Source organism: Apteryx rowi, unplaced genomic scaffold (assembly GCF_003343035.1).
Source record: "Apteryx rowi isolate R43461 unplaced genomic scaffold, aptRow1 scaffold_41, whole genome shotgun sequence".
Taxonomy (NCBI): domain Eukaryota; kingdom Metazoa; phylum Chordata; class Aves; order Apterygiformes; family Apterygidae; genus Apteryx; species Apteryx rowi.
Window position 1 is genome coordinate 373,372 of NW_020450621.1, and position 14,869 is coordinate 388,240.

The window sequence follows — 14,869 nt, forward strand, 5'->3', positions numbered from 1 at the left end:
TTGAAATGAAAAAAATACCCTCTATGCAATACATTTCTTATGCATCATTATGCAGTGAAAACTGATTTTAGATTTAATGATAATTTTCACATACCAAGTCTCAATTCATCTAGCTTCACCCTTTATCTGCAACATGAAGATTATGTAGCTAAGCATCTTACATGTAACATTACAAAGTTAGTCAAAAGATTTTCTATGTAGTCAGTAGCAATACTGAAAGCCACTTCTCTCTCCTTATTGCAAAAGCATCAGCTTAAACAAAAGCCACGTGCATTTTAGCACTTCTGTGCAACAAAATCTTAGAGCAATAGTAGTAGTCTATAAGTATCTAAACTACCTTCATAACAAGTTGAAATACACAGTTTAAAATGGAGTAAGTCCAAATTGCTTATGTGCTGTAATTAGAAGCTACCAAAAAGGATAATTGTGATCTATTACCAGTCCAAATAGAGGATATACAGAACTGACTAGGCACGATCAAAAAAATTCCTTCCATTGCACTTTGTTTAGCCATTCAGTCTTAAAATAATGAGAAAACTTGTTCTGAATCACTTTTTTTTGTGCTGCACTTTTTGGTAAAATGAACTTTGGCATTTTACTGGCCTAGGATTTTTCCTACTAGCATACAGATGCTATGGAGATCTGTGCTGATCCAGGAGGAATAATATAGAAATGTAACTTGACAGTCTCTCACGACAGTAAAGACACCTAGAAAAAGTTGGGATCAAGTGATGCAGTCACTTGTTGTTTCTCAGGAGAATAAGTCTCACCATTCTTTCATAAACAGAAGGAGGACTTGACGTGTATTATTCTTCAGTATTTCAGTTAACAACATTGAAGACAGATGTTGTAACCAAAGAATTAGGTGATTTAAGTATGATGGCTTCATGTTCTTGATGTCGACTTCAGATGTACTGTTCTTCAAAATTCTTCTAAAGGAAGATAAAGACAATCTTCCCAATTAAAGAAAGAATAATAGGATTTCTTTTCCAGAAACATTTATTTATTTTTTTTAAATAGTGTTCTTTCTTATAAAGCAGCTCTTTGAGTCACATTCCTTTTACCACAGTGTCTTTGGCATTTTCTTCCTAGAACTTTCTTGTAGAGTGGTATAAAAATGTAGATTTTTACAGAAAAATAAGTATATAAACCACAAATTAATCCCCCAAAGTATTAAATAACATACCAAAAGCGTTATCAAATCTATTTCATACACTAATGGGACAAAACCTTGTTGTGTTTGTGCATAACAATTATATACACATTTTTAGCTTAGTTAAGTTAGTGCTTCGAGGTTATCAAGGAAGCTTTACAAAAAGTCCAAATGCACAATTGCAATATTACTAGAATTTGTCACACTATTTGTGGAATTTACAATGTATACAATACATTGCATTTAAGAACCTCTGCCTGAATATGCAAACCGACCACTCTTTTAAATATTTTTGAATAAAATTTGCAAATACACACATTTTTATATATACAATAAGTCACTTCCCAGATTTTATGCAATTAAGAACTCAAAATAATTATAATTATTCCCTATATAAAAACACATCTACTAGTAAAAACAATGGCATCATGCACATCAAAAACTAAAATACAGTATGAAAATTCAACAGCAAAACATAACATCCTTTCAGTTGCACTTAACTTGTCATTCATTCCAAAGCAGCATTACTTTAGTGAGCAAGCTCTAAAATAAGATTTTTCTTATTTTTATCTATGCAATGTGATACACACATAGAATATGCTCAACTATTAAACAAAGAGTCCTTGTGTTCAACACTCCACGTGAGGGGATTCCATCCAAGTTCCTTTTCCCACAGAGGGTTCAGGAAATTTTACAGCTGTTTCTTGTACATTTTTTTGGTGGGCTCTGTGGTGGACGGATAATTTTAGCTTTCTTTAAGCTGTTCCTTTTACTGATGTTGTTGGATGTGAGGGAGTAGGAGCGTCCATGCATCATCCTGGCATTAAGGCCATTGGCCATGGAGAAAGATTTGAGATGGCTTCTTAAGGCAACAGGGAGCGGGAGCTTGTCAACAAGATGCACAGGGGTACAGGAAACTATGGCACGGCAACAAAGGTCTTGCAGACTCAGTACTTAAAAACAGACATAAAACTTGCATTATAATAGCATGCTTTTGTCAGCCACGTGGTGGTAGCATACCCAGTATTCTGCATGCACTTTGTTCTTCTAGGAAGAATTCTCATTTCTCCTCCCGCACCCTTTCCCACATTATATATTATCCAAAAAATCTGTGCTTCAGTTTCCTATTGTGTCAGAATACTTACATGAGTCAGAATTCAGCTTTAGGAAAGTGGTTTTTTGTTTGTTTCGTTTTTTTATTCCCTACACGCAGGGATAAAACTGTTCCTGCTTTTGTATATTTTCTGTTTAGAAAGCAAGTTGTACACAAGTCTCAGTTCCTTTTTTTCCCCCCACGTTTTTGCATCAAAATCAGCCAAGTAATAAAAGTTCTGGAAATGATTTTATATTCGTGAAACATAAGCCTTGGCTAGGACTAAATTTAAACATTTTCAGTGTTGTATGATATCCTTAGACTATCATGGTCATAATAAGTGAAACAAAATTTTTTATTTTTATTTTATTATATATTTTTAAAAGGCCCACACAGACATATAGCTATCTAATCTTTTCTCCATGCTGCTAAAATCTTGGCCTCAGCCATACCTGGCAATGAATTCCCCAAGATATTTTATCCTATGTGGAAAAATTTTCTTTTGGTTTTGAATTTGCTTTCAGTTTCATTGAACCTGTGCTTCTATCCATCTTGTCTCACAATCCTAGAAAGCAGTTTTCAGTCACCTTCTCTACACCATTTTGTATGCTATACTGTTGCCGTGTTTCCTAAAAGCTAAAGCAAACCGTAGTCTTTTCAAGTTCTTTTCACCTCAAAAAAMTAACAGCAAACCATTTAACCACAGACTAAGCTGTTAAGGTTATCAGACACCTTTGTCTTATATTTTAAAATCAGTACTAGCAGATAGTAGCATAGGTAATTGTGTACTGTACTTTGCTTACCCTTGTTTGGTCTCCAGAGCCTGTCCATTCCATGTCTCATCAATACTATTCTTGCAAGCTCAGTGAAGGACTCTGTAATATTGAAATTACAAAGTGGGCTGACTTCAAAAAAAGTCATGCCCAGCCTCTCAGCATAGGCTTGTGCTTGTTCAGTAGAAACCTGGCGCTTGAAGGCTAGGTGAAGGCGATTTCCAACCAGGATTTTTGGTACACCGGGAGCATGCTGAGCAAAAAGAAGCAACAACAGCAAGAAAAAAAATTAACAATCTGGCTCCCACTTCCCTCAATTAAAACAAACAAAAGCTTTTTCAAGATTTAAAGATTGAGTGGGAGGTTGGACCAGATGATGTCTAGAGGTCCCTTCCAGATTAAATTATTCAATGATTCTCTGATTTAAAACCATCCCTTCCTCACAGTAAAGCGACTTAACAGATGATGTAGCAGATCTATACCAAGAGTGGGACTGCAACTTGAAATTTTTGCCCTCCATATGCTTTCTGTTAACACCTTTAGAAACCAGACACTTCAGCTGGTACGTTTCCAACTTTCTAAAAGTATAAACATAGAAACAAAATTGTAAGCTTGGCATCTTGGATAACTCTGTAGTAAGCACTGCCTGAAAATGCCAGGAGAAACAGTAGAAAATACCATAAGCAGTCAGTCTTAGTCATCTGGTATAGACTAGTGATGCTCTGGGATTGTATCTTACCTCATCTATTTCTTTTATCCATCGATCGATTCCATCAAATGACCAACGATTTGTAATATCATACACTAGTATTACACCCTGTATTTAAAAAAAAGCGAGTTTAACAGAGGCATAACACAGAGAATAATACCTGTAAATTCTCCAATTCCAAAATAATCCTGTAAAATACTGAGCAACTTCTCAATGGAGCAGAAACTCAACATCCTGTCAAACCAAGCCCCGTCTCCCAGTATAGATTACAGAATGGGTAAGAGGCAGAAACCCCAATTTCATTTTGGGGCCTAATACATTGATAAATATTTGTTTTTACAGTTGGCAGGTTTGGCTGACCGTACACACATCAAAAGTCATAGCAAATAAAAATTTTTGATAACATTCAGGAGCTCTGTGCAATCTTGGGACATAACAGGAGCAACTCATCAAAACCAATGCACGTCATGAGTTACAAAAAGTCACTAATTAAAGTATTGTTATATGTCTTTTTTTTCTTTTTTTTTTTTTTTTTAAAAGTCCGCCTCACTACAAGTCATTGCACTTTGTTAAATTTAGGCTAGATATTTTTCCTATTAGTCTTGACAGCATTATGTTGTCAATCTATCTTACTGGGCAGACAAGATTTTAAAAAGCAGAATTAGCATATTCTTCATTTTCATGACCAAAGAAAGATAACAGACTTAAGTTATTGAGGTAACCAACAAGAAGGCATAAGAATATATATCATTGTATTTCACCATAGTTTAACTTCAGTCTCATTAATTCCCTCTCCCCCCAAAAGAGAATCCTCCCCCTCGTTATTTACCATTTTGCATATGTTATCTTCAGAACATTATAGAATCTGCATGCAAACTACAAGACAGCAAACTATAGAAGCCATCATGATATTTTGCTGTTTTCATTCCTCCAACAACCATTACTCAATTACTCATCGTTGAGAAAGCTGTACTTTGCTTACCTGAGCACCTCTTGAATATGACCGAAATATGGTGCAGAATCTCCCTTGCCCTGATGTATCCCTAAATGAAATAAATTATATATTTTTTTTTAAAGAAGTAGGTGTCCACTTATGTTAAGAGTTCAGCTTGATCAACCCATCTCTATTGATCTATATCACTTCTTCCCTTAGCCACACAGTCGCTGCCACTAAGGCATAAGAGCTCTTCTTGCTCTCAGCAGTTCCCTCCCCCCACACTGGCATTCTGCTCTTCCCTCCACATTTCTCAGATTTCTCATAAGAGAACAAGAACTTCAAACTCTATTCTTGTGATTGCCCTTGGAAAATAAAGGCTGTTAGTCAAGTAGATAGATGCCACTATACTTTGCATTTAGTTCAGCTCAAAGAAAGATTCTGTTTGCACAGCAGAAAAGTGGAAGGAAACAACAGCTGTCACCAAGGAAGCTAATGGAAAAACAATAAATTCTTGATTACAGCAATAAGAGTTTATCATGAGTCTAGTATGATGAAGCCATCCTTACAGAGGCATAGACAGCACAGATTTTTAGAAAACAGTGCACAAAAAAAAAAAAATCACTGCATACAATGTTTAGAAACAAATTTATAATGAAGAATACAAGAAGAAGCAAAGTTCCATAGACTATTTGAGGTGGATGACAGATCTTCAAATGCAAGGCACATATTTCCGTATATGGTCAACTGCAGAAACATTTCCGATCTGTTATTCTAAGGAGTTCAAAAAACATCCTCTCCCTTCACAAAAAGCATTAAAACATCTCCTTCCTGGCTGCTTCTCAGATAAGCTTTATGTGGTATTTTTATTAAGCTATATAAAGCAGAAGACAGAAGAAGAAAAAAAGCTGAACAAAATATCAAGTAAGCAAGATACCATATGGCAAAGTACTATTATCCATCATTGCATTTTAACTTTTGAACCAATATTTTGAACATCATAAAAGCAAAAGCAATCAATGAAGAATAAATTAAAAATAAATTAGCTTTGGCAACACACAGGCACTTAACTCCAAGACTTAAATATGTTTCAATCAGCAATGAACATGAGAATGAATGTTAAAGTCAAAGACTGAAATAGACAGTCCACTACCATTTTTAGGAGCGGAAAAAAAGGTATAATCCCAATAACAATTCATGCTCATCTCCAATTCTCCACCCTATCTGAACACTGTTTGTTCCTCGAACCTGCCCCTCTGACTCATCTGGATTATKGTTCCTCAAATCACATTCCCCCTCCTTCCTTACTTCTCCCTCTTTTGTGCCATGAGTTTAYGCAAGATGAAAAACAACCTATTTAAGAGGCATTGCATGTTATTGCACCTTTCAAGTTATATCACTTTGTTGCAAAATGCTTAATTGTTCTCCACACTTTTGTGCTAGGATCAAATCAGATTGAATATCAGTGAAATTATACAAATTTAAACCATCATGAGTAACAACGCTGCTTTTTTGAGTTTAGTTTTTAACACTGTGGCACTTCAGTCAGCCTGACCACCATTACTAATAAATTGAGAGCTTTTGCTGTACAATCACTGTATGTTTTTTAAGGTACTTTTTTTGCTCATTGTTACCAGTACAGCTAAGTAACTTGTAATCTTTTGTGCCTTCATTCTGCATTTATTACGCACCTCATTTAAAGAAACTCTAGGGTCCCCTATTTTACATGAAATGGATGCCAAAAGGAGGTAAAGGGAAAGCAAGTGACTTGCATAAAGTGCTAGCTACCTGGATCATTCTTCCTCATTTGGTTAAATATTTCTGAAGCACAAGGGAGAATTCCTGCCCTGAAGAGTTGCATTCTTTGCATCTCTGAAATATAAATTATGAGGAAAGATGAAACAAGCACTTACCAGAGCTGCAGCTTGATTCGTCGGCCATCCAGAAGTATAGTTGTAGTCTTATAATCAATACCTGGGGGAAAGACAATCGCACAAATCTTAGATCCGTTTCAAGGTGTACAGCATATGTACAGACAGTTATAGATTTCAAAGAAGCTGACCATTAAAAAAAATTATTCTTTTTTCCATCAGTAGTCTGTCAGATGCATAGAGATAAGTATAGCTTGTTCATGTAAAATTACAAAGACACCTTCCATATTTCTGAAGAGTGATCCATTCAGTAACAGATTTCTCAGGTCCCCTTCAGCTTAATAGATGATCTCTTTTTAAGCATGTACGTAGGCACGTTCATGAATAAGAGTTTTATCTCTTTTCAGCAAGGGAAGGTAGAAGTATGTTTTCCCCTTTCTTCTCACACATGGGCTGCAAACTAAATGCCATTCTTTTCCTCTATTCCCCAGTTATATTGCCTCTCTTATTTCTTCCTAACCTAGCAGCTCTGACCCATAAGCAGCTCTTACATCAGATACATTTGTCCCCCTCTAACACAAAAGCAACAAATGACACAAGAAGTAGCTGGCCTTTCGTTTTCTAGCTTTTCCCATTCCCATTGATAAGTCTTCTCTGCCCAGAAGATCTCTTCAGTTAGCAACCCACAAAACACAGGCAAAAGATTCTGCTTACTCCTCCCTGTAACAAGCTCAAGACTCGTGGCTGAGCTACAGCACTTCTTTTCGATGAACTGAAAGAATACTGCATCATTTAATGGATACATGTATTTGTGTTTATACATGTATATATATATACACACATTAAAAGATAAATATATATTTATCTTTTGTTTATCCTGTTAATATGTGAACAACATAGCATGCTAATATATTTTGCTGAGCTCACATCTTTATTGTATGTCACCAATACCATTTTATACTCTTCGCAAATAATCATCCATGCTGATATTAGCTTTTTTCACTACTGACCTGACATGCCTCAGGAAGAAATTTAACTATGTAAAAATAAGCTCAAGTGTAGCTTTAGTGTTTTCTTGGGCAAAGTGGGTGGGTTAGCCTAAGTAAAACTAATTAAAAGCCGTTAGGTAGCTGCAATTGACCCCTGAAAACGTTTACCACTATGCTAGGGTCAATGGCTGGAAACACTGGGCTTCAGTACTGTATCCACAAAGTTCATAATTAATCAAATAAAAGCCTCTCTTTTAATGTTTTTAAATGTTAYTGAAAAGTATGCATTACTCTGCAGCCAAGCAACACAGTTTTACTGGTAAATGTGTTTTTCCACGTTTTCTTGGCTTTGTCATAGTTAGAATCATTTCCTGAATTGAACATTTATTCATACAGCCCTCCAAACGCAGGTTAAAAAACATGGAAACTAGCTCTGAGAACATACTGAAACGTAGCTAGACTCATACCTTGAAAAACAGAGACGTGTTTTATTCTCTGAGTATAAGCAAGACAAAAGGGTGGAAAAAAAATACATTGACACAGAAAAACAAATGCGTGAGGAAGAGTGCCTTAGTCACTACTTAAGGATTTGCTGAAGTCTTGTCAAAGGAAGAGGAATGACAGTGGTGAAGATGATCCCGTTAACTGTTTGCTCCTAAACTGCAGACAGCTATAAATCACTGTGGGGGAGTAGAGAGACTACACATGGCACATAAGTATCAGTGCGTGGAAAGGTTGGAACAAACTGACAAACCAGTGGAAACACCAGGACTCGAAAAGGAACAAAACATCTCTACTGCCTAGCACATTATGAGCCTGCTACCTTGCTCCAGCCTGGCCAACTTTTAGGTGTAAGATGGAGAGCACAAGCTCTCCTGCCTGGCTCCAAATGCCCTGACGCTTCTACGTCCAAATACGGAGAGCCACATAGCTCAGTCCATCCACAGGTTTCCCCAGCCTGTTTCCTGACATTGCCACAACAAACCCCGACCAGCATCGTGTCTCCACCCTGTTGAGTGCCTAGAGATGCTCTGTGGTTGTCTTTTAGGACAGTCTTCCTATCAAGTGTCTGTTCTTCAAGGGGAGAGAAACTGTGACCAACTTATGGAGCAAGGCCAGCCCTCGAGTAGTTCAGCCTACGTCCTCTCTAACACCAGCCATGTTTCAACGCTAGCTAAACATCAGTGCACATGTCAAATGCTTGCCAGTAAGAAAAAAGATTGCTATATTTGAGGGGTAAAAAGAAGTATCAAAGCGTAAAAGAGTCAYATCAATTAGAAACGGATTGTAGTCACAGCTCATGTCACTCTCTCATAGAGAAAGATTACGGCACAGTGCTGCACGTGAACGGTGAACGAAAAGCCCTCCGGTGCCGTGCTTGCAGTCAGGAAAGACCTCTACCTGCTGGGAAGTTTGTTGTTTGCCTGAAAGCATGCTTTGTCATCAAGTTAATATTAAGTCACAGTTTTCCTTTTATCCCTAAAATAAAATACACTAAAATATTAAAATCATATAAAACACAATCATCAGATATAGGCAATTCTATAATCTTTCATATTATATCATTTTATTTTTTAAAATTTCCACAGCATTTGATATATTTATTTTCCAACCTGCACAACTGACAACTGCAGATGAACTAGCCCACCCCAAATGGGCTTCCTGTTGCTCCTTCAAGTATAGCACTGCTGGACACTGCAAGCAGCCTCAAAAAGGTCCCTGAAACAGTCACCGTGTGTCTGTTACCCCTATCTTTGTCAACAAAATAAAGGTTTAAAACCCTCTTGCATGATATGCAGAGGCACAGAAATGAAGCCTTATGTGTGTCTTTTTCCAAAAGGAAAGGAGTTTGGAAGAGTAGGTCTGGAATAAATAGGCATCTAATTACTAAACAGAAGTTAGTGCGAGATAACAGTTATCAGCTAAGTCAGCTTTCCCTGTAGAGACAGGCAAAGAAAAAAGTTGCTTCTTTTGGCATGTGTTGCTCCTAAAATTTGCACCATGCTGAACTGCTCAAATGCAGTTTGTCTAGTGAACTTGAAAAAGATTATCTGAGGCAAACAAGATTTGCATTTGTTTTTATAAAGGCAACCAAACTCTTGAATTCACTAATCACAAGACACTGCTCTTTGAAACAAGGTATGGGTGCCCTATGCCTGGAAGAGCTTCCCTAGGTACAAGTCAGAGTAATTTCTTGCCCAGAGATCAGTATGCCGGTACTCAAGACAGCTTCCCCAGAACTTCAGGCTCAAGGCAACTCATTCTCCCTCAAAACAGAAAAAAAAAAGAYGGCCTGGGAGACTCTAAATGCTATTTACTATATAGAACACTAGCAATAATTTATTTTTGAAGGATACATATTCTACCATTGATATCAAAGCATACAGTGAACCAACTTCTTTATCTTTGCTATAAATAACCCCACTTCACTAACTTTCTTGCTTCTTGTATGTTAAAGTTTACATTTTATAGATTAAGTAGCTCATAGGTATTCTGCATTCAAAAACTTTCACAGCGATATTAATGAGATGGTTTTATTTCTATACTGCATTTGCTGATATTACTAGAGTAAAAGTACCTTTTAGCTTTATAAGGTCAAAGATTTAAAGAACAAATTTGGAAGGATAGTTGCACAATAGTATTATTAATATATATTAATATCCATTAATTGATTTGACTTGTTTTATAATTTATGTAATTTCTAGCAGCATTAGCCACTGCCAAACATCTGCCCAATCTGAAAGCCAAAAACAGAGGAGTTTTCAGTCATCTTGCAGAAGCTCTAAAGAAACAAGTGCAGACAGTTCAAGAGTGAAGGGCATTTATTAAGAATGAGAGGTCAGGAGGAATTGCCTCTGTTACCAAGGTTCTGGTAAGGAAGAGGTTAGCAATAACCCGAGTAATGGTAGAAAGCGAGCTCAGAGAAGCAGTCCTGCTGTCATGCAAAAAGTAGATGAGTGAGCAGGAAGACAGAGGCACTGACATAGATAATAGGTCGCACGCTATTAGGAAACTCATTTCAAAGGTGCCACTTCATTTCTACTGCCTGCCCTCAGGATACTTCAGTTGATTCCCATTAGCCTACAGGTTCACTACTCCCAGCTTTACAAGCTGAAGAATACATCCTACTATCAAGTAGTAGCGTATTAGAGAAAAACAAGCAAACGAAAAACCCCAACACCTCATGACAACTCCTTCAAGCCTGGCAGCGGAGAGAGGGAACCGAGTTCTTTCCATCGTTCCAGCTCGAAYTGGAGGTTGGTTCGATGCCATGCCAGCTCCACGGCTCCCACAGCAGCGCCGAGCTGAAAGGCCGGCTACAGCAAACATGGGCATTTCAAGCTTTTAGCTCACTGCAGAAGCGTGTGAATTGAGATGTTTCCCACCCATAATTCAAGCTCTTATCATTTGTACATTTGGAAAGTTAAAAAAAAAAGAAAAAAGAAAAAAAGAAAAAAGTTACCACTGTTTTTGGAAGACATTTTCATTTCTTGGCTAAAGAAGTGTACCAGTCCTCCAGCAGAATTAGGAAATAGTCAAATCTACGAACTACAAGTGGGGAAGGAAAAACAAAAACACCCCCTCCCCCCCAAACTTGCAAACAGAGCCTCAGGACACCAAACAGGCTAGGACATCAAAAATTGTGTGTGTGCTGAAAGAACAAGTTCCATCATTTCAGAAATTCCTGAAGACATAAAACATGCAGAACAAACACAGCATAACACTATACGACTCATTCCAGCACCCTTGTGCTACTACTGATATTTCCCGCAGGGTGAAATACCTCCACTAGCTTATCTAAAGTTAATGAAGAGGCACAACCATGTTTAGCAAACACTGACACATCCCACACAGTGAACTGACATCCATCATTCCGTTTAAAGACATACCAAGCATAGAAAATTAGTATGGCACAGCTAGAGGATACACAGCTGAGTAAACCAGGCACAGTGGTCTGTGCCATGGACCATAAACTACCACAAGACTCTCACATTTAGCCACACATAATGCAAAATAATACATCTTTTTCCTCAGGTGACATGCATAAGGCAAGCCTGAAAATAATATACTATTGTTCAGGAGAGCACCTTATGGGTTTCTCAAAAGATTTTTGAAAAAGAAATGGATTCAGAAACTTTCTTGTTCTTCAGCTGTTACACAGATAGAAGCAGTTGATAACTGAAGCAGAACATCTCTGCAATTAGCATTTGCCACTGATCAGAAATCAAAATAAAAAGGGTTTTGCCATGAATCATCAGGAACAGCATGAAACCATAACAATGAGACCAACAGATGTGGATTGTGCTGTTGTAGAAATCAAATGTCCTTCCAGAACATTATTCACTCATTTAGTAAGACAAAATAGCTTTGTTTGGATACACAACTGCAATGCATTTCTATGGAGGAAAGAGAAGAAAGAGGCTGCTAACTCCAAAATTTCAGCTGATATCAAGACAATTATTTTGTTCTTTCAGCTTCCTATTACACAACAGTAATAGAAGAACTCTGGATAATACTTTCTACAGAATCAGTCATATTTATCATGACATGGGAAAATAAGTCTTTTAAATTGCAACATCACTTCTGCAGCGCTTCTGGAGGTTTTGTTTATTTGCCTGCTCTAGGGGTAGGAGGAGGGTTAAACCCACAAACTTGTAGAATTGTTATGGCTCTGGGTCCATTTCTGAAAATATTTTAACACTATGTTGCAACTTTTATTATCCTGTATTGGGAAACTCAAGACTTGTGCATAAAATATGAAAAGGTTTTAGTAAAGGAAAGGAGTGAATTGAAGGTGGATTTCACGGAGGGACCTAGTTTTAAACCCATGATCTTTTCAGACTGGAAACTAGATTAGCTTCTCTGCTATGACTTTTTAAAAATAAATTTTATGTTTAATCTTTGTGTGGAACATTCTTGAGCAGATTCTGGATTTTAACAACTATTAAATACAGCTATTTTCCCATTACCTAATGAATAATTTTCAAGCAAGCATGTAGTAAGATTCCAAAGGAAGGATTCAGCTGTTTGATACCAACTGCAGTAAGCAGGAAGGCATCTTCTCTGCATGGATGCTTTGCAGCCATTACCATACTATTGCTTATGCTTCACTGACCACACCACATTCATGTCAACACCAATTATTTTAAGGTTTCCTGTGAATTTATGTTTTCGCTTGAAGCTTACAGTGGTGTATCATAGTTGTCTTTCTAGGATGGGTCTCTCTAGGGCAGAAGGCTTCAATCAATTAGCCGTTTTCAGATTTAATTAAAACGGAATCAAACAACCTCAAAAAGTTAAGAACCCCCCCCCAAACAAAAACAACCCCCATCCCCCAGGGGGCACATCCCTGTCCCCACGGCCTGACCAGCTGCCAGAGATTTCAGTGGGTTAAGCACCTTCTCCAGCAATTCACTCCARTGGTTTGTCCATATTAATCATTTAGTAATAGTTATCTCAGAAAGGTACTAATGTCTCCTTCCCACTATGTGTTTCTTAGCCAATAATTAGATATTAAATGTCTCTAAATAATATACACATGCACATTTTTTTTTCCCAATGGGATTGTGGGCCTGTGTTTGGCAAAGTCCACCAAAAACATCCTTCAGGTTTAAAGACTGTTGGCCGCAGTTGAAAAACATTGTTCTAGATGTTTCAGAAAGCGTTTAAAACTGTTTTCTCATAGGCACAATGAGAATTCAGTGGTCACATAACTTCCCATTGCAAGCTTCCTAAGATAGCTGGGTTTTCATACGCACATTAATATTACGGTCTAACGTTTCTCTTAAGAGCACCTTTGCAACTGTTTCAAATATATTTGACAAGTGACACAGTTCCCAACTCCGTTAATTTATCATCCCAAGAAAATGGACCCACATCATGCTTTTGATTCAAAATGCAATTAAACTTTAAAAACTAAGCCTAATGTTTCAGAGCATCATTCTGCAGAGATGTGAACTCTTTGCAATAACATTGGACTATATCTTTTGGTTTACCGGCACAAAGGTCAGGTTACGTGTCAGTCATATTTGCCTGCTGCTTGCCATTTCAGAGTAATCATTTTCCAAATTCCAATCTTTTCCACCACACTTAATTACTGCAGTAAAAGCCATCTGTTTGAAACGCACAGATTGCCTATTCAGATTGAAACAGAGACATTCTAAAATTTTAGATCTAGACTGTAGTCTTCAACTCATTAACCAAGTCATAAACTAAAATTAAAAAGTCTTATGCATAATTCACTCATTTCAAGGATGTGACAATTTTCCCATTTATGAAAAGAAAAGATTTATATCAGAAAGCAGAACTTATTTAGCTTTGTTTATGGTCATAGGCACATGCCAATGTCACAATCTATCCTTCAGCAGGCCTCTTTTCCTTTAACTGTTTAATTTACAACACATCTACCATTAAAAAAATTAAAGTACTTTAGGTACACAGAAGCTTTCCATAGTTACAATTTTTTAGTGAATCAGGTTAGAACCTGAAGATTTCAGAGCACTTTCAGTTAGCTTTAATCCAAACTGTTCTCTGCAGAACTAAATCAAACGGTACGGGAAGCAAGAAGTGAGCTGCAACCCTGTGGTATACCTCCAATGTTATTTTGAAAACAAAATTAACAACTGAACCACTCCAAACCCTATTTAAGCCAAAAAACCCTAATTAGACTGTTAATTTACAGAACCAATACCTGTGCATGTTTTTGTTCACTGTGCTCTTGCTATCAGCATTAGTAATTAAACAAGCCAGTACTCTGCATGGTAAATCCACACCCTCGCAAAAAGGAACATGCAAATAATCTGTTTGAAGTACATGACTTTTTTTTTTTTAAGTCATGCCCTAGTTTGCAGTATTGCTGCTAAGATAGATAAACAAAAACTAAGCACAGAAGAAAAACAGCTGTTCAGAAAGAATAAAACACTATCTGACATCGGCTAATAAATCAACTTTTAACCAAAACAAATGCACGATTCATTTCTATTCACTTCAAGAAGGAAGGAAGTAAAGGTCCTGAGGTCATATTCATTCTTTTCTGTCTTAATATTTCCTAGTCAATAATGAAATAGCCTTTTTAAAAATCTATAAGACCTCAGAAATGTATTTTACAAGAAGAAAGAGAAGGGTCCCCATTCCTCAGTTCAGAACTCAACTCCAAGCTTCAGTTCTTCATTTCCTTTCCTCCACTCCTCCAAAAGAAGAGGATATTGAAGGCATACCGTAAACTTGTTAACTAAAATGTTTACTACCAATTGCAGCTAACATCCTCACATGAAAGCTACTATATATAAACATGTTATTGTATATAAATAGTAGCACTGCAGGAAAAGAGAATGTTATTATTAGCAT

The 14,869-nt window shown here is 37.0% G+C and overlaps 1 protein-coding gene across 3 annotated transcripts in view; it reads right to left on the reverse strand.

The window, feature by feature from the left end:
* Positions 1-50: 50 nt before the first annotated feature.
* RAB40B (RAB40B, member RAS oncogene family) overlaps positions 51-14,869 on the reverse strand; it is a 30,634-nt gene continuing 15,815 nt past the window's right edge. For 2 of the 3 annotated variants that reach the window (XM_026075773.1, XM_026075774.1), the window contains exons 2-6: positions 6,576-6,636; positions 4,711-4,771; positions 3,759-3,836; positions 3,050-3,272; positions 51-2,106 (exon numbers count right to left, since the gene is read on the reverse strand). In XM_026075773.1, the coding sequence (XP_025931558.1) occupies positions 1,835-2,106; positions 3,050-3,272; positions 3,759-3,836; positions 4,711-4,771; positions 6,576-6,636 (695 nt within the window). In that variant the 3' untranslated portion in view covers positions 51-1,834. Of the gene's footprint in view, positions 2,107-3,049; positions 3,273-3,758; positions 3,837-4,710; positions 4,772-6,575; positions 6,637-10,985; positions 11,020-14,869 lie in introns of those variants that run through there. The other variant, XM_026075775.1, reaches the window with a different exon arrangement.